We start from the raw sequence: 23,694 nt of genomic DNA on the forward strand, positions 1-23,694 counted from the left end.
ATACACACATATATATATATATATATATATATATATATATATATATACATACGTAAAATTATATATTTTTTATATTTGTATATGTTAGAATCCAGATAAGGTTCCACATTTTCAGTGGATTGATAGATCATTTACGAGTCAAAGTCTATTTGTTTTATTTTTTTCTCTTGCAATTTGCTGAATATACTGGGTGTTTTTCCTCTAGAACAGTGTTTTTCCAGTTATTTGTGGCTAAGGACTGATTTTTTAAAATTTCCAATATGTTATGGACCAACTATAAAATACGATGCAAATGAATTACTAGTAAAGCGAAATTAAAAAAGGCATATGTAAAACCAACTTCATTGAAAAAATTGTCAGATTCATTAGACATAAAGTTACAGTTAATATGAAAATATTTCTGGATGTTTATTCTCAGTTTCTGAATGTTTTGTCACGGACTAGTAACAAAGTTCCCAGAACAGCACCTGTCCCTGGGTCATACTTGAAAAGCACTGTTGTGGAGCTTCCCATAGTCTTAAGTTTTTTGTGTTATATTTAATTTCATTTAAAATGTTCCTTTTTCTCCGTATTCCCAGTAAAATGATAGTTAAATCAAAAAGTTTAATGTGATTAAAATTTGAGGCTGCCTCCCCTTTTTGGTAAAACTGTTTTGTCTGGATGGTGTTGTAAATGTCCATCAGGAAACTTGTCTGTCTGAGGCTCATGTCAGTGGTCACTGATTACCATATGAACTTTTAATTCATTAAGGACTGAAAAACAGTGACATAATTTTAACATTCTTTAGTCTCTTCTGGAACATTTTTAGTCTTTTTGCCCTTGTCAGTTATTTGGTTCCTTAAGGAAATTTTATACAATAAAGTCTTGATAAATGCTTAATTCTCTTCCCCCTTTATTTTCCGATTTTTAAAATGATTACCTGATGTCCAAATGTGGTTGCTTAGTTTTTATAACTTTATAAACTGATGGATTTAAGCATATTTGCTTTATTTAGGCAGTTATCAACTGTTTTTGTTTTTTTTTCCTTGAGAGGGACTCTCTCCTTGTTGCCTAGTCTGATCTCAAATTCCTGGGCTCATGGGATCCTTCTGCCTCAGTTTTCCAAGTGCTGAAACTATAGTCCTGTGCCACCATACCCAGCTATTACCAACTTTTTGATGGTCAAACAAAATTTTTTGGTAACTTTTGGTCAGTTGGCAGAGTTTTTGGCAAGTTGGTCTCTTTTTGACACAATACTTGTAGTCTGTGAGTCAAACCAGAGTGCAAGGAAGGTAAGATGTTCCAGACTCATTTGCATCTCTTGTACAGAATTGGAATTAGTCATTTCTTCAAGGAGCTCAGGTTCTTCAGTGGCAAATGGTACTAAGAGACCACAGTTCAGGCACTAGGGGTACAAATGCCTTCTACAAAGTGGTGCATTTCTTTTAAATTCATGCTGATAATTCCAATTCAGGGTTTCAGAGGTTTTATTTAGTTGTATTGGTATTGGATGTATTTCTCCTTTCTCCCATGTTGAAAATTTCATTTGTGGCACCTACTTAAATTCTTAGTTTGCCTCATCCCATTATTCAGTCTTAAATTTCAGAATAATAATCTAAATACTACCATCAACAGTATGACTATTTGAATACGGCTTAGGATCATTTTTAGGTTTTTGCCCACAGCATGTATTCTGTTAGGACTATACAGATTACTGTATTTTAGTCACTTGGAGTAATTCCCAGTGTGGTTTTGTCATCAGTGGGATATGCAGTTAAAATCATTTGCTTCTTTTTTTGTTTTTGATTCTGAGAGATGGCTGTTTAAAATTTAACTTTGTTGCATAATTTTATAAAAAACAAAATATGGCATGAAATCAACTCTACAAAGAAAGATCAGTTCAGATGTCTAGCTTGTCTCTCATTGTTATACCCTATTTACTTTTTCCCTGAATTTTGTGATTTATTCTTTTGTTGTTTAGATTTAAGCCAATATGTATGAGTATGTATATAAATGTGTATTTATTCTCTCTTATTTTGGTGAATAGTTGCATATTTTTTGCTATTTTAAATTTTTCATGTAACATATGAATGTTTACCATGAGCTTTTGCACAGTGCATTGTTTTATTTATTCCTTATAATGTTGTAAGGTAAAAATATACATCCTGCTTCTGTTTGTTTTACAGAGGAAGAGGCATTTCTGTATGGAACTTTAATTCTGTAATTCCATTTATCTACCATAGAAAGTAGCATGTTCCTGAATACACAGATGAACAAGGAACTGACTTCTCTTTCTTTTGTGCTGTGAGCAGTGACAGGAGCAGAGAAAGGTGGTTTTTAAAATGTAAGGATGTAAATTCAACATTTTTTATTTTTTCTTTTATTTTGAGACAGCATCTTAGTATGTTGCTCAGGCTGGCCTCAAATTCATAATTCTCCTGCCTTATGCTTCCAAGTAGCTGGGATTATAAGCACATGCCACAATTTAAAGGCTGCCTTTAACCCTTTACTTGAGGGCCATAGCTCTCTATAGCTGGAGGTGAATAGTGTTAAGATCCTGCCTCTGACCAGAGATGCGCTCAGTAGTTATAAAGATACATTAAGTTGGAATGTTCTTTATCTTAACCCTAAGTCTCTTTTTGGCAGTGCAGTGATAACTTGGTGAATCTCCCTCATGTTACAGTCTTTATTTCATAGAAGTTATAATAATCTAGAATAGTTAAAAGACAAATTACTGTAAAAGCAACTGCTCATGAAAAACAGCAGCTAGTTAATGATTTCTGGATTTTAGTAGTGACAGGAATAAAGAAGAGAGTATTTCATTTTCTTTTTTTTGGTTTTTTTGGGGGGTTTTTTGAGACAGGATCTCACAGTATAGTTGAGACTGATGTGGAATTCACTATTTAGCCCAGGCCGGTCTCGAACTCACAGCGATCCTCCTGCCTCAGCCTCCCGAGTGCTGGGATTACAGGCGTGTGCCACCATGCCCGGCTATTTCATTTTCTTATAGGCAGAAAGAAATAGTAGCAAGGGCTGCTTTTTCTCTTACCTCCCACTGGAGGAGGGGCACTTATTAGACTCCACTGTGATGATGCTGGAAAGTCGATTGTTATGTTGTCATAGCCCCTTTCTAGGTGTATGAATTCTTAGACTTTAGGCTGTCAGTATCAGGACACTGCTGAGAGGAAGTTGAGGGCAGCCAGAGCCTGGGTCTTCTTCTTTCCTTTTAAAAAACTGATGCCATGAATTTTGAATTTAGTCAAATTCCTTGTGCAGCTGAGATCTTGGACAGGTCACTTTTTACAGTAAAAGACATGTTGCTGTTAACCCCCATCAAAATATTCCCCTTTTTGAACACACTTATCTATCATTTTTGCCACTTTCTGAATCAGTTCTGGAAGGCCTTTTTTTTTCTCAACGTCTTTCTAAGGTGTGATTAAAAAAATATAGTGAATGCTGCCCCTGAGTTCCCATCTATTGGAAAGATAGGCTCATAAAAACATTATAGTGAGTTTTTATCTACCTTACTCACCAGATCTGGTACCTTGTAACTTCTGATTCTTTCCCAAAGTCAGAATACCTATGAAAGGAAACTTTTGAATCAGTACAGGACATCAAGACAGCCAGGACAGTGCAACTAAAGACTCAGGAAAGAGAAATTCCAGAAGTGTTCAGGAAATGGCAGGAATGGTGGGATAAGTGTGTTTGAGGTATGAGGGAATTAATGGCAGTATGTCTTTTACTGTTATACATTTTTAAAAAGTAAACACTGTGTTTTTTAATCATAACTTTGTTTCATAGCACCAGCCTCATAGATTGTGGCATTTAACAACCATTAGTTCTTTTATACTTGAGAGATGGAAAATTTAGCAGGAAAAACCAACGTGTAAGAGCAAGTCTGAGACTAGGAAAGTGCCTAATAGAACAGCAGTGCGGAGGATCTTGCAGAAGGCTACTGTACTTAAATGTTGAAGAGTAATATATCCTACATCCAACATTTTTCCAGGTCTAGGCTGGCAACCATATTTGTTTGATGGCTTATCGTTGATGCATGTGTGTTTAAGTGTTCAAAAGTTGCAGACTGTTGGGCTGGGGATTTAGCTCAGCGGTTCAGTGGCCTGCCTTGCAAGCGCAAGGACCCAAGTTCAATCCCTGGTAACCACAAAAACCAAAACAAAAAACAAAAAAACGTTGCAGACTGTTTTTGAAGGGGTGATAACATCGTCTCCAGTGTTAATGATGCTGGGTGACTCTTTGAGTATCTTGTCTCCTAAGAGGGTACTTCTCAATATGATGTGTTCTGTGCTATTGTGTTGTTATTGTATCGTGTTTTAACAAAGAGATACCCCATTCATCTGGCCCTCTGGGAAATGAGTTTTTTTATGTAAGTTATTTTTCAGAGAAGTATGGAATAAATGGGTGGAGCACCTATTGTATACGTTTTCCCCAGGAGAGACTCCTGTCTCAACATCATCTATTGAGTCCCTCTTATATAATAGGGAATTTTCTTTTGAAGTCAGTTGGATTACATAGAACCACATACGTGAACGTTCTGGATTACTGTTCTGTGTGGATTCATTTCTCTTGGGTATTTACTAGGAGTTATATTGCTGGGTCATATGATATCTGTATAAGTAATAAAACTGAAAAAGTGAAAAGAAATATTACTTTCTTGTCCTTCATATATATTTCATATAATTGAGACCAAACTATGTGTGAGTTTTGCATTTGTAATTTTCATTTTATAATTGTATTTTGAGTAATATTTGTCAAAGGATTTTTCAAATCATTGCATGTAGGCACTATAATCTATTTTGGGGTATTTAGGTACTTTCTGGTTGTGATGAACTTTTTTTAAGATAAATATTTTGCATTTCATTATTTAGACTGTATGGGAAGAAAATTCTTGTCAGTTGTTATCTATTTTGAAAGCTTTTAAATCATATTGTTGCCTTATTTCACAGGATTGATGACTATCAGTGTGTAAGGGTATCTGTGGTACACCACAGCAATTAAATAGTAACCAAGGTAAAAACATTCCCAAATGCTTTATTTATCAAAGAACGAGTATTCTAAGGCTTTTTAAATCTGATAAGGTTGAGTAGTGGTAACGTTGGACAAGTTAGTTTTCTGTAAGCTCAATTTTTCATCTATAATCTATAGCCTGGAGAATTTCCTAAGGGTGAATTTTATTGGAAATGACACCTGTAAATAATTAATATGATGCTTAATACAGTACACTCAGTAAATACTGTTATTAGTGTTACTCTTTGTGCCAGATACATTGGTGCCTCGGTTCACAAACTGAATTTGTTCTACAATTGTGGAAAAGATGGCCACATTGGTGTTTGTGTGGGAAGGATGGCCGTAGTTATGATTGTCACTCAGTGCAGAGTTTGCGAACAAAAACAAAATTTTGTCAAACACTTGTTTGCACGCAAAAGCCTTAGTAAACTGAGACACACCACTGCCCTGTTTTTGGTAGATACTGTGGGAATAATACTAAGACATTACTCCGAATCCCTGTCTTGTGATAGAGATGTATAGGAGATTATGAATAATACACGTAAGTGATACAGTGTGGTTATGACAGGAGCCTCTTGTAAGTTTTAGCACTTTAGGAAGTGACACTGCAGAGCTTTTCCAGTGTGGCTGTGGAAAAGCTTCTGCCTTCACTTGAGAAATAGAATCATTAAAAAGTAAAACACACACACACACACACACACACACACACACACACTCACACAAGCTATGCTCAGACCCTACCACAGACTCATTAAGCCAGCATCTCTGGACTGCTGCCAGGATACGGGTTTTACTTTTAAAGTCTCACAGTTGATTCACATGTGTAACCAGTGTTGAGAACCAGCATGTTAGATATTTTCTTTCTTTTTTACATTTCCAGGGTTATGCAGTATCACAGGATGATTCTTTATCCTTTTCTTAGTTTTAAAAACTTACATAATATCATCTATGTAGTGTTTTAGAGTCTGTAAAAGTCTCATGATCTCACAGAGCTTCATAGCCATCTTTTTATTATCATCCCCACTTTACAGAAAAGATAGGCTCAGAGAAAACACACATTAAGTAAAAGGTTTTGTAAGGAGGACTTGTACCCAGGTATTCATAACCCAGAATTTCAGTCTACTACATTTATAGCAGACACTTCCAGCCAGTGTTTTAATAGCTGGAGGCCTTTTCTTGCTACTGTATTTTCTATCTATGTAAGCTTATGACCTGTTAGAAAAGCTTTGCTCATTGTTCATCTGACTGTACTGCTGTAGGATATTTTAAATATTTTTTCCCTTTTATCTTGGCTCTTGACCAACTTCAGCTCTTAGTTTCATGGTTTCTCATTCTGGGTTATAATTTCTTGAAATACAGTAACCACAATTCAGGTATGCCTCCTTTTTACAGCTTTTTCTTGTAGGTAAAGTAGGCTGTATATCCTTTCCTAGTACTTATTTCAGCAGTGAGTCTCTGTTTGTGGTACATAGAAGGTTGTTTAAAATTTGAAGTTAATCTTACTATGGTGAAATGTCCTTTGCCATCCACATCTGTTAGGTTCCTGTGTTTGGGTCCTGAGAACTTGGGAATGAGGGACACCTTGAATTGCCCACTTTAGGCCCTTCTGTGAGTAAGGATGAAGGAGCTCTGTAACAGAATAGCACGCTTTTCCTTGTGGCCAGACACAAACACAGCATTGTATATGACATTCCACACTAGTCTTAGGAGGTTGTCTTTCCATTCTAGATGGAAGCCTCCTTTCTTTCCTCTCTCTCTTCTCCCGCCAGGGTCCTGGCTTCATTCTTCTGAGGAAGAAGAGAGTGTGTATGTGTTGGAGGTAGGGTAGAGGGTGTGTGTTCCAGTCAGAGGGAAAGCAGGTGTAAAAGTTGAGGCCTCGAGTTGCTTTTTGGGGCCTTTTATTGACATGGTTAGTTGATAGGAGGCTTTTAGCTAAATTAGTGTTGTAAGGCTAAAAGGTTTCCCCATTGGAGGTGAAGATGAGGAGGAAGAATGGATGAAGGACACTGAGAATGCTGTTTGGCCATGGTGGCAATCTATGCCCTAGTATGGCATATTACTGCTTTGGATATCTATCTTACTTACTCATGCTATTTTTTCATGGGTCAGAACTGTTTTTACAGTATTTGTCCATTTGTATAAATTTCATCCCTTAAATTTTTTTTCCTCATTGAGTTTATTGGTACATTTTAGGTATACAGTACAGTTACATTCATCATTGGGATCTTGTACCTTTACATGAGAGGTCTTGATTCTCATTTTTTCCCCTTAGCCCTGCCCTCCCTTCACCCCCTCCTCCCTTTCCTATTTACAAATACTTTATTTCCATTTTTTCGTTTTCTCATGGTGTTTTTTCTTTTCCCTTATTACCTTTCTCTTACCCTTCCCACTTGCCCTACACCTTTAGCCCTTAAGTTTTAATTAGTCACCATCAACTTAGTAGATTTCCTGAAAGATTCAAAAGATGAAAGTTTTCTTAAGACAGTGCTATCAATCTTTCTAGTAGCAGTCCAGAAATCATAAATCATATTTCACTTTTAGATGCCATCTGTGAACCTAGTTCACATTTCATCTGTTTAGTTCTCTAAAATTGTAAATTCAGGTTGAATATACCTTGTCTGAAATGTATGGGACCAGGAGTGTTTTGCATTTCTGATTATTTTGGATTTTGGAATATCAGTCTAATCAGATATCTTGGTGATGGGACTCAAATCTAGACATAAAATTCATTTGTACTTCCCATGGGAGTAAATCACCAATGACTTTTGCTTTGTTGTCTTCTGGGGTCAGGTAAAGGGTATCTTAGAATGGTCAGTGTCTGATTTTTTTTGGTACTGGGGATGGAACTTGAGTCCTTGTGCTTGCAGATCATGATTCCTTTTTTTTGGTGTCTTTGCTGGAGCCCAGGATGCTACTGCCTCTTTGCAGAGTTCTATAGGAGAAGAACCTCATGACTAATTGTACAGCACCAGCTGTACAGACTTTATTCTTTGTCTTTACTGAGCCATGTTTCCAACTCATGTTTTTTTTTTCTTTAAAGGGAAAAAATAAAATGTTTTCTGTTTGAAAGGTAAAGAGAAATTTGTAAAGCTTAATAACCCTGCAAGGTTTTGACATTGATTAATTGATTGATTGATTGATTGTTACCAGGAATTGAACTCAGGACCTCTAGCTTGCCAGGCAGGTGCTGTGCTGCTGAGCTAAATCCCCTTTGACTTTTATTTGTTGGTAAGTATATGCTGAAGATCATCAACAAAGGGGAAAATTGGCACTCTCATCAAATTTATTTATATTAGGAGGTAAACAAATAGACTCCATTTAATATTTTTCCAGTCAGAACATTCTGCCGACTATAGGGACAGACACAAACATGTAAGGTTAATTTTAAGAGGGTGGATGTTGTAGTTTTTATAGAAGCAATGTATTTGAATAATTTCAGTGCTTGACTATTTGAATGATAATAGTGCTACTATTTATAGATCACAGTGATAATTTTTTAAAAATATAAAAATACAGAGTAATTGATTTTAGGACATCAAGCTAAGGTTTAATAATAAAAAAAAATCATAAAGGGCAAACCAAAGGCAACATTAGCTGTGACTCAGAACATAAACCAAATTATTGTCCTGGGTCTCTAGGGATGGAGCTTGGGTGAAGGTTTGGGAGGCTGGGGTCCCATCTGTTCATTCAGTGCCTGAGGGATCCCCAGTTCACTGGGTTGCTTCAAATAACCAGTGGCTGCTTGCAGAGATGGGGCTTGAACTCTGGTTACTGACAGCCACTCTTTCTTATTTTCTGTGACATAGAGTAAGGCATGGCTCTTAGATTGTTCTGTGTTTTGTTATGTTTGGGAATGAGATAAAACAGTCCCCTGAGTATTCACAGTGGGAAGAGGTAATCACTACGAGGGGCCAAAAGACACAAAGAGCAGTGTTCATGTTTTCGTATGTGCATTGGGGTTTTCTTAAATTCTCTTTAGTTTGTGATGTGACTTAGTGTAGGGTGGACCCAGACTGTTTTTTGTCCTACTTAGAGAGGGTTGTGGAGGTACTGTTGCCTGTTTATTCATGCCCAGCAAAAATCTTTTTGAGTAGCCTTGGCACAGTGCCTTGGTACATAGCAGTTGGTAGACAGTTCTGGATGAGCAGAAGTGATAGTGATAAGCACAAATAATTTAATGCGGTCCTGATAAAGAATTGAATGTTGACTCCACCCTGAAATATGAATGGGTGCTGTGTTTAGAGTGTCTGCTTTGGTGCCTATGAGTAATGAGTTTAATTTCATTTTAATTTTGTTTTTTCAGATGCATATAGGCTGGTCATTTTTTCGCCATTGGGAGAAAATAAGAGAGGATTCAGCACATGAGTTTGTTATGCTTCTGGCAGTTTATGTGAGGCAACTGCATGCCGTGAGATTTGTCATTATCCCTCAGACTTCCTCTGGGAAATTGTCCTCTGCTTCCTCCACAAAGTAGACCATACGAGACAAACTCAAGAAAACAGGTTCCCTGCCCTCTGTAGTTTAGCTTGTCTGGGTCTAGGACTCCTTACCTCCTTGTCTCCATCTCTTCCACTGTCTAAGATGGATTCCTCTTTCTCTTTTGAGTCCCTCCTCAACTTTTCTTCTGATCTCTTCTTTTAGAAAGTTAGCTTCTTCCTTTAGCACATACATCCTCTCCTGATGTCACAGCATCTTTCCTCCATCCCTCGAGAACTCCACCTCTTCTATGTGAAGAATAGTCTCCTTATTGTTTCTTATCTTTTACTCTGTTCTGATCACTTTTCTGCTTCACTGAGATTACACAGGGAAGTGACGTCTCACTTTGCTATTCAGAAGGACGAGTCCCAGTTGCCTGTGTTGCTTGTCTTTTCTGCAGTAGTTTGCCTGGTTGCTTCCATCTCCTTGGAAGCTCTCCTGGATGCTGCCTTTTACTGCCTTCACGGCTTCTTTTCCCCTTCTGTGACCTACTTGATGTTCATCAAGGTTTTGTCTGGGAAGTCTCACTTTATGTTCCCTGGGTTATATGCTTATATGAAATGAACCTTTCTTATTTCAGTTTCCCATGTAGATCTCTTTGCTGAGCACCAGAATTAACCTCACTTGGGATCATGTCGGTTCAAACTCAATTTGTTCAAAATTCTAGTCCACCAGTGTCTTCCTCTGTTCCTGATTTCATTATCTACCTAATTCAGAAGTGCAAAACCTTGGTGTTCTAGGTTTTCTTAGCTCCATCATTCTAGTGTCACCAGCCATCTGTTTTTCTTCCATCCTGAGTAAGCCACAGGTTTAATTGCTAGTGCTAATAATGTTTGTTATTGATCCCTTTTTTAAAAAACTAGCAAATGCTCTTCTTCAATATCTCATATTCTTCAACTGTACATACCGGAGGCTTTGGTTTTGATTTTCCTAACTGAGGACAATATAAAGCCACAAGGCAATGCACTTCAAAATGGAGAAAAATGTTGGGTATATAAAATGCCACAGGAAGATTAAAGAAGACTGAGAAAGAAGAGATTGGATTTGGTAATTAGGGTGGCACTTGACTTCTGGGAGAAGTTTTAGGTATAGTGTAATGACTCCTTTCTTGAACCATATCTATTTCTCCTTTGTGTACTTGTTTCTGAGGTAGCACCACATGGTATGTTGGGACCTCAGTTCATGAGCTTAATTCTTTACGTAATTCTGGTTGTAGAAGACTTGTGGAGCTGGAATTGTGGAACAAATTGTGACCAGAATTGTGGAAGAAATTAAGTTCCTGAACTGAGATACTAAACCCTGGTTGTTACCAGGGTCCTTCCTCTCCCTTATTCACTTTATTCCGTTAGTGAGTTTCTCCTGTGTCACCTCTGTGTTCTCTCCATTTCCCTTTATTTCCAACCCCTTTCCAAATCTGAATCTCAGTGTTTCAGAAATCAGCTTTTTGTTATTCACTTCAAATTCATTGTCAAGTTGTGATAGCTCTTCATAATTGAATTGCTAAACTGTTTCTTTTCATGTCTATTATCATAATTTTACTTGGCAACACAGCAGACAGTTTTTCGTTCTTTGCCTGCCTTATCATTCTCCTACTTTAACACTATTAGTCATCTTCTCCTTTATGAAACACTCTTCACTTAACTCTTGGGACTCCATTTTCCTGATTTTCTTGCTCCATCTTTGATGGTCTCCTTTAAGGTCTTCTGTTTGCCTCCTCAATATAGGTGACCTTTGAATTCTGCCCTGTAGCTTGGTCTCAGGATGATGTGTGGGCAGTCTCAGGCATATTTATGATTTCAGCTACCATCCATCGGTTGACTCCCAAATCTTTGTCATTAGTGCAACTCCTTTACTGAGCCCCAGGCCTGTATTTCTGTTGTCTACTGGATCCTCCATTTGGAAGTTCTGCAGAATTTTAAATATAATGGATTTGAAAGGGAACTCTTATTTTCATTCTCAGACTTTGTCCTTTTTATTTTCTGTCTTGATGAAGGGTGCCAACAATTGTTCATCACCCAGAGAAGACACCTGGTGACATTATATGTACTACCTACTCATTTTCTGCGTCCATTGGGTCACAGATTCTGTTGATTTTACTGCTTAAAATCTGTGTCAATTCAGCCCCCAATCACTGTCTTCACTACTTTGGCTTAAACTCTGTCATTTCTTGTCTCATTATTTTGTTTCCTAATTACTCTCCCATTTTGCAGATGTTCCTTTTCTTTTGCCCATTTTCCAAGTATAATACTCATAGCCAAAATTTGAGTTCTTATTATGTTTCATTTACATGTAAAGTGTTTCCATGCATTTTCCTCTTAGCAATCACAATGAATCATTATAATCCTTTTTAGAGTTGGTTGGGTCTCCTAAATAGTAAGTGGAGGAACAAGGATTTAAATCTTAAGACATACACTCTAGAATGTGATCTTAATCAGTTCACTTTTATTTTATCTCCCCCGTTTTCCATGCATTTTCCTCTTAGCAATCACAATGAATCATTATAATCCTTTTTAGAGTTGGTTGGTCTCCTAAATAGTAAGTGGAGGAACAAGGATTTAAATCTTAAGACATACACTCTAGAAAGTGATCTTAATCAGTTCACTTTTATTTTATCTCCCCCACAGTCTTTGGGTGGCCTTTAAAATCTTCCTGAGCTATCTTTTTCCTCTCCTCCAGTGAATACCTAGGAGACTTGGCATTTCAGGCCTGTTGAACTTCTTGATGTTCCTTAGAGTTGTCTTACTTTCCCATACCTCTGTGTGTTTGGACACGTTACTTCCTCTGCCTTGGACCCCTGCCTGTACCCTGGCATCCCCTCTTGGGATGTTACCACTGTCGTCCTTAGCCTCTGTTCTGCTCCCATGACACCCTGTGTGCACAATTGCCGCATTTATGTAAAAAGTTTATAAACATATAATCATTTTAGGATAGTTTTAGACCTATGGAATAGTTGGCAAAGATACCATATATAGTTCTCATAAAGTTCATGCCTAGTTTCCTTGTTAACATGCTGTGTTGCTGCATGTAGCATAGCTAGTAAACTAATGCTGGCATGTTACTATTGACTAAATTTTTTACTTCACTGGGATTTCACAGGTTATTTTCCTGTGGTACCCCCCCCACCCCGTTTCATGATCCCATCTGGAAATTGGAGAAGCACTGTTAGGTGTTTTTTTGTGTATGTGTGGAATATCCCTCCATTTGAGTTTTGTCTTGTATTTTTCTTATGGCTAGAGTTGAGGCCCTAGGTTTTGGGGTGGAAAACCACAGAGGTGAAATGTTGTTCTCATCACTTCATATCCAGGGTAGCAGCATAACCTACTATTGTTGATCGTAACCTTGGTCAACTGCCTGAGCCAGTGTTAGACAGATTTCTTTTTTTTAATACTTTAATTTATTGGTATAATTTAAATATATAAGAAGCAATCACATTCATCAAAGGGAATTTGTACCTGTGCATGATACCTCTTGTTCTCCCAAACCCTCTCCCCTCCTTTTAATCCTCCCTCCCTGCCTTATTTACAAAAGCTTTGATTCCATTTTTGTCCTGTTTTTTCTTTTCTCATCCTTCTTTTCTTCTTCCTCCCTTCCCAGTTTCCCTTTCCTTTTGCACAGTTTCTTCTACTGCACATTTTGCTCCTTATTTGCCCTTTCAGTTTCTCACACTAGAGAGACAATGCGATATTCACGTGTGTCTGAAATATTTCACTTAAGAGTATGATCTCAAGGTGCTCCCTTTAGCTAGACGTGTCTGGTTTATCTTTCTTTATGTACTCCATTGTATTAAAAAACTCACATATCATCCTTCATCAGTTGATGGGCATTTGAGCTGTTTCCAAGATTTAGCTATTACAAACTGCTGCTATAAACATGGGTGCACATATATCATTGTGGTATGATGCTTTTAACTCTTTCGAGAAGATACTCAGAAAGTAGTTGGGTCAAATGGGACCTCTAATCCTAATTGTTTGAGGAATCTCCACACTGATTTCCAGAGTGGTTGTATCAGTCTGCACTCAGGCCAGCAATGGAGAAAGGTTCCTTTTTCCCTACAGCCCTGCCAGCATTTGTTGTTGGTTGATTTCTTGATATTAGCCATTTTTTCTGGGGTGAGATGGAATCTCGGCGTTGTTTTAATTTGCATCTCTTAGATGACAAGTGATGTAGAACATTTTTTCATATATTCATTTGCTATTTGTACTTACTTGAGAAGTGTCTATTTCAGATGTCCATTTTTGGATTGGGTCTTTAAATTTGGAGGGATTTTTTTTTTCAATTTGTATGTTCTAGATAGCAGTTTGTTTTTTATTTTCTGAGAGGCAACTAGCTAAAATATTTTCATGCTCTATGGGTTGTCTCTTTACTCTGGCAATTTCTTTTGCAGTGCATATTTCTTGTAAGGTTCCTCTCTATCTTCATTCTTGAGTCTTTGGAGGTGAGTCATTATGCCAGCCCACCCTCAGGTTTGAGTGGTAAACTCCATCTATCGGAGGGGAACGTTGTTGACATTAATTCCTTAGAATTTTCTCTGTAAGGAAGACCTGTTTCTTATCCCTCATTTATTTATTTGGTTATTTAGGTATATTAGTGTAGACTGTTTGATACTTTGAATTATTATCCAGCATTTTATTATTTATTTTGTTGCCCATACTATTCCATCTTTGGCTTTTGGGAGCTCTTTTAGGCTGTCACCCCACACTGTCTCAGCTCTAGAATCAGCCATTTCTCTAGTTTTTTTTTCTTTGTTTTAATTGGAAAAAGGTATTAGAAGCCAAAGTGTGTGCAAGGTGTGTAAATTGTTACAAGAGTATCACTACTTCTGTGCCTTTCAGTAAACAGAGCTAGAAATTTATGTCAGTAAACAGAGCTAGAAATGTATATGCCCACAAGCTCCAGCATATATAAATGTGATTATTTGTCCATCTTTGTTATAGTAAGCTAGCAATGATTTCATGCTGACAGCTGTGATTCACTCTGACCCTTTCTTCTTGCTTGTCTGTAAATTCCCTCTCACTCTGAGAAACTTGACTCCCACTACCATATGCCTGTCCTGCTCTACTTTTAAGCTTTGACTTTTTTCCCCATCTCCATTAGTCTGTAAGCACCTTTGGCAGTTATTAAATCTTGTTGAATGAGTGATGAATCTTGAAAAATGTAGCATTTTAGCAAAATCAGTTTAAATAAATCTTAATAGAAAATATGAAATAAAACTTTTAAACTAATTTCTTACATTAGTACTCTGTGTTCACTGTAGAAATTTAATTTAGAAAACAAAATGTAAGAATAAAAAAAGCACTTCTGACACCCAGGGATAAAACTTAATATCTTGAAATATGGCATTTTAGAACTTTTTATATATTTCTATGAATGACACACAGTTCTTTACAAGAATGTGTACACTCATATTTCATACTTCTAATAACCCCCTTTCCACTTTCATATGGATGCATTACTCAGAATGGGTATGTCACAGTTGTGCCATGATTTAACCGATTTCCATTTTAAGATGTTCAAATTATTACTGATCTTTTGCTGTTCTAAACCCTGATGAAAGTCTTCTCAGAGGTCTTGGCATGCTATCTCTATGGTTTGCTTTAATTGTATTCCTGAAAGTAGGATTGCTGGAGAAGTGCATTTTAAGGTGTTTCGTACATGTTTCTGGGGGTAAAGTTTTTTCTTTATTATCTGTTTTTTATTGCTTGCTCTCAGTGAAGTTCTCTCCCTTGAGATCTTGCAATCTTCTTTTGGAATTATGATGAATAGCTTGTCTTCAAAGCCAAGAGCTCACAACTATTTTGCTGATTTATTTACCCACACAGAGTATCGTGTCAAAGAACGCGCTGCAGTATCGGGGAAATTCCCAGCATGATGCACAGGAGTTTCTGCTGTGGCTTTTGGACCGAGTTCATGAAGATCTCAATCATGCTGTAAAGCAGAGTGAGCCTCCTCTGAAGGTGAGGATGTGCAGTCCCCTCGGTCAGTCAGGGTGAGCTACAGTGAACGAGTAAGGGAAGCGTGGGGCACCTTCTTCCAAACCTCTGCTGAGGACTTGTTGCATGTAGTTAATAGAATAAAACTCAATAAGCTCTGAATAAGCATAAACTCAGATGGATACTGAAGGGGTAACTCCCTTTAACTACTGTGCCAGCAAGGTAGGGTGGGAGAGGTGTTGTCTCCATGGAAGTCAACTCAGCGTCTTGTGAGAGGGGAATACTTGCTTTCTGTTCTAGTAAGACACATGCTTTAGGGATCACTAGATCAGAAGGGAAATGTGTGGCTATCTCTGCAGTTAGCACTGGATTTCAGCATAAGAACTGAACCTTCAGAATGATCTCATTGAGAAACGTAATAATTCACACTCAGTCTTTATAATTTGGCCTAATGTAACAAGTAATTTACATGATGGAAAAAATTAAGCGTTATTCTCCTACAGAACTTTTAAAGTTTTGGTAACTCTGCTCTGTGCTTCAAATTTTAAATTTCTAGTTTTGGGGAGTTGTTATTCTAATTTAAGTCCTCTTGTGCCTGAACACTGTTCTGTCATTTGACTAAATATTCGTGGCTGAGTTTTCACATAGAGTTGAGACACCTTCAAGCACTGTCTTACTTATCTTTGTGTCCTAGTGTCCTGTACAGTACTTTCAGCATGTGATAGCTGATGCTCATAACTAGGTAAAAGGACACGAAAGGGTTAAATAATGGGAAGTAGAGACTAATTAGGCATCTGGGTGAATATCAGCACAGCTCGTAGTGCTGGAGAATTTAAGTGTGGGAAGAATTGGTATTTTAAAGTGGTTGGGATTATTTCCTTGAAGAGATTGGGAAAGGGGTTTGAGAATTGGAGCCAAATTGGAGCATCCCTGAATGGGGTGGAGGTGGAGCAACGTGGTTAGTGGCAGAGTCTATCTGGGGAGATGAGTCCACAGGACCCACAGTGCTGTCTGCGGTGTTCTGGCTCCTTTAGCAGGTGCCCATTACCAACGCATCTGGTTTCAAGTCAAGGACACTGGGACTCTTTAGGCTCATGGTCAGTTAAGAGTTGGTACTGTACTTCTAGTCTGTGAATTCTACTTTTTTTTTTTTCTTTTAAAGCCCCCATCAGAGACGGATATGATGCCTGAGGGACCATCTTTTCCTGTGTGTAGCACTTTTGTACAAGAACTTTTTCAAGCCCAGTACCGGTATGAGCAGATCAAATGTTCTCTCTTATTTTTTCTGCTTGGCGTAGTTTTAGGTGATCTTACTGAGTCTTACATTTTTGTTTTAAAAGATCTTCTTTGACATGTCCTCACTGTCAGAAACAGAGCAACACTTTCGACCCTTTCCTCTGCATTTCTTTGCCTATTCCTCTGCCCCACACAAGGTAAGAACAGATACAGTAAACCTTAACAAGAAAGGCATTCTGATGGTGTACTTTTCCTTTGTAAGCTCTTAGTAAGTCTTATTTATCTTGTCAAGTGATAGTTTTAATGACAGCTCGAGTCCAGCTTTGTCAAGCCCTTAAAGAAATGCCTGTCCACATTTGCAGGGTGAGCAGGCACGTGAGACGAGGGAGCCTGTGCCACAGTCTGTTCAGCTGGTTTTCCACAGGCCGTCAGGGGAGGAGGGAGGGCTGTTGAATGACTTCTAGATTTTCTGGAGACCTTGAGTTGTATTTTTAATTAGTTGGCTTATTTAATTAGGTTTATTTTGAACTCTTTCTCAGAATTTCCAGGAGTTATGCCATTTTAAAGAAGATACAAAGGACAAAAGTTTTTTGTTTTATGAAGATTGCATTTTCCCGGGATGTCTTCATTGTATTGTATAGTTAGTTGTATTTAGGTCCTAATAAACTTTTTCCATTTGGCTTCCAGCTAAATATATGGGTTAGCTTCAGTTTTTGTGTTGATTTCAAATCAGGCTGGTTTTACTTCTTTCATATTTTAGTTAAAATAAGTGACTAATGAGAAGATCTGACTTTGATCTGTACAGGCCTCTCTATGTCACTGTAGTGTATCAAGGGAAATGCTCTCACTGCATGAGGATCGGTGTGGCTGTGCCTCTGTCTGGGACTGTTGCCAGACTTCGGGAAGCAGTGTCCATGGAAACAAAGATCCCCACTGATCAGGTAATAACCCCACCAAGATGGACTACACAGGAGCCACAAAAGCATTTCTGTTTCTCTGGAATTTTTACAATTCTTTGCCAGATACGGGTAGATAGAAATTTAGACCCGTTGCATCTAGCACTGAAGGAAAAAAAGTCAAGACCTAAAAGGGTAAAAGGAATAGAAAAACTAATCATGCTTAATTATTTATATTAATGTATATGTGTGTGTGTGTGTGTGTGTGTGTATATATATATATATATATATATATGTATAATATGTATATTTATATAAAATTTCCTTTCCTATCCCTATGAAAGAAAAGCAGGACTTTACCAAGACCTTCTTTTTTGTTTGTTTAGCAAGACCTTGTAGCTTTTATTTGCAAAGTATGATGTAGTCTTTCCTAAATAATAATAATTATTATTTTTTTCCTTACTGGGGATCCAAAACCTTGCCAGGCAACTGTGGCACCACTGAGCCACATCCCTGGCTCTTAAATCATTCCTTTGGATGGCTAAGAGGGCCACCAGAGGAGTAGCCTGTCTCTGTGGTATAGATAGAAAGCTCAAGCAGTGATGCTAAAATGCTCCTTCCTGTTAATGGAGATAAGAACAGACATTTTCCAGTACTCTGTGTTCTGTACATTATACATACTTAGTGTGTGGTCCTTCCCACCCCATGCTGGGGGTCAAACTTGATTCACACATCCTAGGCAAGCAAGTATGTACCACTGAGCTGTACTAAGCTGTGTACCCCCAGCCCTGTTTCATTTTCTAATAAAAGCTTGGTAAGTCATTCACCTTCTCTAGATGAGGAAAAGTTGTATCCCCCCCACCCATTTTTTTTTTTTTTTTTTGGTACTGGGCTAGAACTTAGGACCTTGCACTTAAAAGTGGCAGAACTACTGAGCTAAATCCCCAGTCCTATATTTCCCTTTTTCAGGGCACATCTTTGGTAAGTAGTTTTGTTTAAATTGACCAAAAATGCTTTCAGCCTGTTTGTGACTTGACACATGTTTAAATGCATTTCTTACTTAGTTCACTATTATTATGCTTTTATTAGGAAAAAAATTCCTGATTTAAAATTTACTAAGGAAAGAGAACTTAGTGGCTAAATTAGATAACTTCTGTAAGCTACTGAGTAATAAAAGTGCTTGTACTTTGGCTTCACTGCCCTCATTTGAGAATTATCACAGTAAAACAAGTACAACTAGCAGTGTTGCCCTAATGTAGCAAATCGCTTTTGTTTTCATGGGCCAAATACTGGCACATTGATAAACTTCCTTACTCTGAAGAGTTCATAGATTCTTTTTTTCCCTCCAGGGTAGGAGAAAGAGAGAACAGAAGGCTTTGGTGGGGTCTAAGGCAAATCTGGTAGCATCTTTAGAGCTTCACTGCTTTCTGGCTTTTTTTACATGTGGTTTAAATTGGTGAAATAATTACAAGTTTGCTTTTGGCCTCAACTTGCTGGGGAGTGTGAATTATATTTACATGTTCCCCAGCAGAAAAACAGCATGGCCATTAAATTCATTAGAAGGAAATGTGCCAGAAACATTTCTCCTGGGGCCACCAGCCCTTTATCTGATAGAATCGAGTACCTTGTAGAACATTAGTGCTGGTAGGAAGCACCTCTGGGGTCTAGAGCAATCCTCCCACCCTGTCTGAAGAAGGCCGGAAGAAACCATGCGACTTGTTCAGGGTCACAGGGCTGGTTGGTGGCAGGCTGAGACTGGAACCCCTTGAGCTCAAGCTTTCTTTTCACTAGAGAGTGCTGCTGCAGCATGCAGTGAAGGTTTTAAATGTCGCCATTGTTTTTCTCGCCATCTTTTGTTGTTTGTTTCATTGTAAAACAGTTAGGTTTTAGAAATGTAATTTCAAAAGTAAAAGAATTTAATACTAAGTATCTTAGTACTAAAGTTACTAACTTTAATACTGTTATATAGTATTCATTCAGACATTTTAGTGGGTATACTACATTATTTTATAAGAATAGGTTTATTTACAAATTTTCTTTGCCTTGTTTTTTAGTTGCTTAGTTCTTTCCTTGTTAGTGCAAATATATGTAACTTATTCTTTTTAGTAGTTTTATCATTATAGTAGGACTATATTACATGTAAGTAGTTTCTGTTATCAGATACTTGAATACATTTCATTTTTTCCAATACAAATACCTGTGGTTATTTGACATTTTTAACTTAAAAAGGTGGAAATTTAATGCTAGGAGAAAAGTCTCGGAGTCACAGATAGAGGCTGAACAGTTGTGGAACCTTGGGCAGGTCTCTCCACCTCTCTTCCCCTGTGAAGCAAGAGGTTAGACTTTATAATCTGCTTCTCTTCTGCACCAAAACTTAAAGGAAGTTTGGATTTAATGCCATAAGGTTCTGAAATCATAGTGTGTTGATAGACAATTATGGAGGATATTGTACGTCTAAGATTCTCATTAGAGGCTAACAATATGCATCCCATGAGATATTTCAGAGGCTTCTTAGTGCACTGCCAAGTTCTGACAGTTTGGAAAAGTTCATAGTAGAATTGGGAGATCATTTTGTATTTAATTCCCAGTTACCCAACTATTTACATTTTTCCCATTTTTTAGATTGTGTTAACAGAAATGTACTATGATGGATTCCATCGTTCATTTTGTGATACGGATGACCTGGAAACAGTCCATGAAAGTGACTGCATTTTTGCCTTTGAGACTCCAGAAATATTTAGGCCTGAAGGAATTCTCAGTCAAAGAGGTAAATTAGCACCTGTTTCCATAACATCACCTGAGTTTGCAGGTTTGGCAACTTTCTACCTTTTAAAATATTATATGATGGCATTAATCTGTTTTAATTGTGGTAAAGTGCATGCACTATTGTCTGTTCCAGTTTTCTTTGTCTTTTGTCTGACTTGTTTTTCTTGCTTCCAATAAACCCCCATTTCTCTTACTGCCAACAATCATGTATCTGAACTCCAAATCTGACTCCCCCTTGTTGACTCTCTGACCCCACAACTGCCCACTGTATAAAGTGCTTTGTGATACTTCATAGAGGCCTTGCTTCATCAAATTTTTCTTTCCCTACCTGTTCAGGTTTTCTTTAAGCTACGTTCAGTCTCATGTGTGTATGTGTATCTGTGTCTGTTTTAATTCTCTCTTCTGTTCCTTATACTTTATTCTTGAAGACTATTTTAAGTACTTTTTAAAGAGAATTTTCCTGAATTCACACAGGGAACAAAGTTGATCACTCTTTTTATTATCATTACCCTTAACAAATCACTACTCTTATACTCTATTCCTTTTTTGTTTTTGTTTTTGTATATTTCTCATTTTCTCAGAAATTTGTGTTTCTCATACTTGGCTATTCACGAGAAATAAAAGTATTAATAAATAAGTTTAAGATGGAAAACCTGTAGAAGAGTTAAATCTCAAAACTAGTTTTTTATAGGGGAAAAAAGCTGTTGCTAACAGGCTAGCTAAAACTTTTGCTAGAAATTCTAAGAAAAAAATTCTAAGAAAATTCTAAGAAAAAGATATTTAGTCTGGGTAAGGTACTGAAAATGCAAAGATAAATGAGGTAGTTTCTGCCTGTAATGAGGTCTTCTGTTACAGATATAGTATCCTTTCACATGAAAAAATAATTTTTGGAACAACATTATTATTAATCAATACATAAAAAGACAATGACTTTAAAATCAAGAATTCTGAAAAAGCTTGTCTACTACATTCTCATTATTTAATATTATCTGGCTGTTCTGCTCAGTGCAGTAAGATATGCAAAGCTCTGAGGAGTAGATGTTAACTCATGGTAGTTACTGTCAGAGTGTAATGTTGAGAAGTTTCTATCTTTTTTGTTCAGACATGAAATAGAGAAAACAGATTTCAGATTAAAAACAATGTCAACAAGAAATGAAAGTAAGAGTGGGATGGAGAGGGGTGAGATCTTCTCTTGGACCAGACCTGACAGAACTCAGACTCTAGGAAATTACTCACTGACCTCAAGATTCCTTTAATTGTCTCAATGTTGTTAATTTTAGGTCGGCCAGTAATTAGTAATGGCTTTGAGGCCTCTGTTCTTAACCTAGACTGCATACCAGAATCATCTGAGAAGATTAAAAAACAAGAAAAAACAGTTACCTGGAACCCATCTTTAGATCAATTAAGTCATTTTTTCCCCTGAAAAATGGTAAATGATGTTGAACATCTTTTCATTAGCGCGTTGGCCTTTTATGTAATCTGTTTGGGAAACTTTCTGTTCAACTTATTTTCTTCAAATTTCATTGAATTTTTGTTGAGTTTCAGTTCTTGATAAGTGTGTGTATGAAATAGTGGTCCTTAGATAAATGATTTGAAAATATTTTATTCGATTCCGTGATTTGTCTTTTTACTTTTTTCATAGTTCATTTGCACAAAAGTTCTTAATTTTGATGAAATCTAGTTTGCCAATTTTTTATTTCATTGCTCATGATGTGCTGTCTTATTTAAGGATCAGTGGCCAAGTCCAAGGTTATAAAAATTTATGCTTGGGTTTTCTTCTAAAAGTTTTATAGTTTTTGCTCTTAAATTAGGTCATCAATACATTTTGAGTTAATTTTTGTGTATGGTGTGAGGTAGGGACCCAACTCCGCTTTTGCCTGTATGTATTTGGTTATCCCAGTTGTTTAAACAACTCTTCTCTCCTTGTTGAATGGTCTTGGTGCCCTTGTCAAAAGTCCTTATTTTAGTTTCTCTTTCATTTGGTCTCTAGACCTCTATAGTTTCAGAACGCTTTTTGTGATTTTGTGCATTAAGTTGATCAGCTTTCTCCACTGCCAGTTTAGGATTCAGTTTTGTCTGGTCTACTTATACTTACATTATTATTTTCTAGATAGTCTGGTTTGGTTTTGATTTTCTTTTAGCTCAGTAACTTTTTTTTTTTATTTTCTAGTCATTACATTTTCATTTATATGCTTTTGTTTATTTAAATTATTTTCTAACCTCATTGCAGTACAGTGTGTGTGTGTGTGTGTGTGTGTGTGTGTGTGTGTGTGTGTGTGATCTCCCTATCCACGTCCAGATCGCTTCTCGGCCTTTTGGCTAAGATCAAGTGTATCCACATCCATTTATTACCTTGTCCAGAGATTCCCCTCTCCCCTCACCAACCCCAGGTCCTTTAACCTCTGCTGTTACATGGTCTAATCGTAGCTTCTGCTGACCTCACTTGAGGTTGTGTTGAAATTATCTTTTTTCTCCTTTGTCTTTTCTACCACACTGTGATTCTCTGCAGTTGTGATCAGTTTTGCTTTTTTCTTTCTATACTGAGCAGTTCTTAACACATAGCAAGAGTCTAGCTAATGATTGGTCAACTGAAAGTTCCCTAACATTCTCTTAACCCTGGTTGTTCAGGGTTAACACTAAGTTTCTATTCATAAATGAATTTAGAACGTGGAAAGGTTATCATTCTAGGTAGAGGTCTTTCATTCGAAAGATATACCTAATATCTAATGTTGTTAGTTTCTGGTCTAAAGACCCTATGAATATTTTATTTAACACATGGGAGGTTACTACTTCCTTACTTTGCAAGTGAGAGAGCTATGACTTAGAGAGGTTAAGTCATTGGCCCCAGGTCATGCAGCTAATAGTAGACAGGTCCATAATTTGATCTCAGAGTTTGATTTCTGTGCAGTTAAGTAACATCTTCTTGTCGTAGGAACCCTGATCACTTCTTGTAAGAAGTCTTCCTACCCATACCTCTGCCAAGAACCTGGAAAATGAGGCCATTACTTCCAATTGAATTTTCTGTTATCTTTATTTTCTCATTCCAACCTAAAACGGTTATGAGGTAAAATCTATTCTTGTTCCTTTTGTGATTTCTTTATAGTATTTAAGCTTAAAAGTCCTCTTCCTTCTAGTAAGTTGATAATCAATTTTTTTATTTTAGTGTCTTTGTGTGTTATTTGCAACTATCTGGAATTTATTTTGGTTTTAACTGTATACTTACACAAGTTGCTGTGATGGTGGTGTATCTAAATAGCAAATCTTGTATTGCTGGATATTTTAGGTTACTGCCAGAATTGTGGTATGAATACTTTTGTGTAAGCCATTTTTGTTTTATTTTCCTTGAGGTGTTACTACTCTGACAGCAGTGGTGTAGGGCCTTCTTT

General features: G+C 37.1%; 1 protein-coding gene across 1 annotated transcript in view; it reads left to right on the forward strand.

Moving 5' to 3' along the window:
* Positions 1 to 23,694, forward strand: part of Usp31 (ubiquitin specific peptidase 31) — a 72,420-nt gene that overhangs the window by 19,010 nt on the left and 29,716 nt on the right. Inside the window, exons 2-6 of the mRNA XM_010623452.2 lie at positions 15,300 to 15,434; positions 16,573 to 16,661; positions 16,751 to 16,843; positions 17,452 to 17,587; positions 20,165 to 20,309. Coding sequence (XP_010621754.1) covers positions 16,591 to 16,661; positions 16,751 to 16,843; positions 17,452 to 17,587; positions 20,165 to 20,309 — 445 coding nt within the window. The 5' untranslated portion in view covers positions 15,300 to 15,434; positions 16,573 to 16,590. The remainder of the gene's footprint in view (positions 1 to 15,299; positions 15,435 to 16,572; positions 16,662 to 16,750; positions 16,844 to 17,451; positions 17,588 to 20,164; positions 20,310 to 23,694) is intronic.

This window comes from Fukomys damarensis, unplaced genomic scaffold (assembly GCF_012274545.1).
Source record: "Fukomys damarensis isolate Sample0158 unplaced genomic scaffold, DMR_v1.0_HiC HiC_scaffold_34, whole genome shotgun sequence".
Taxonomy (NCBI): Eukaryota; Metazoa; Chordata; class Mammalia; order Rodentia; family Bathyergidae; genus Fukomys; species Fukomys damarensis.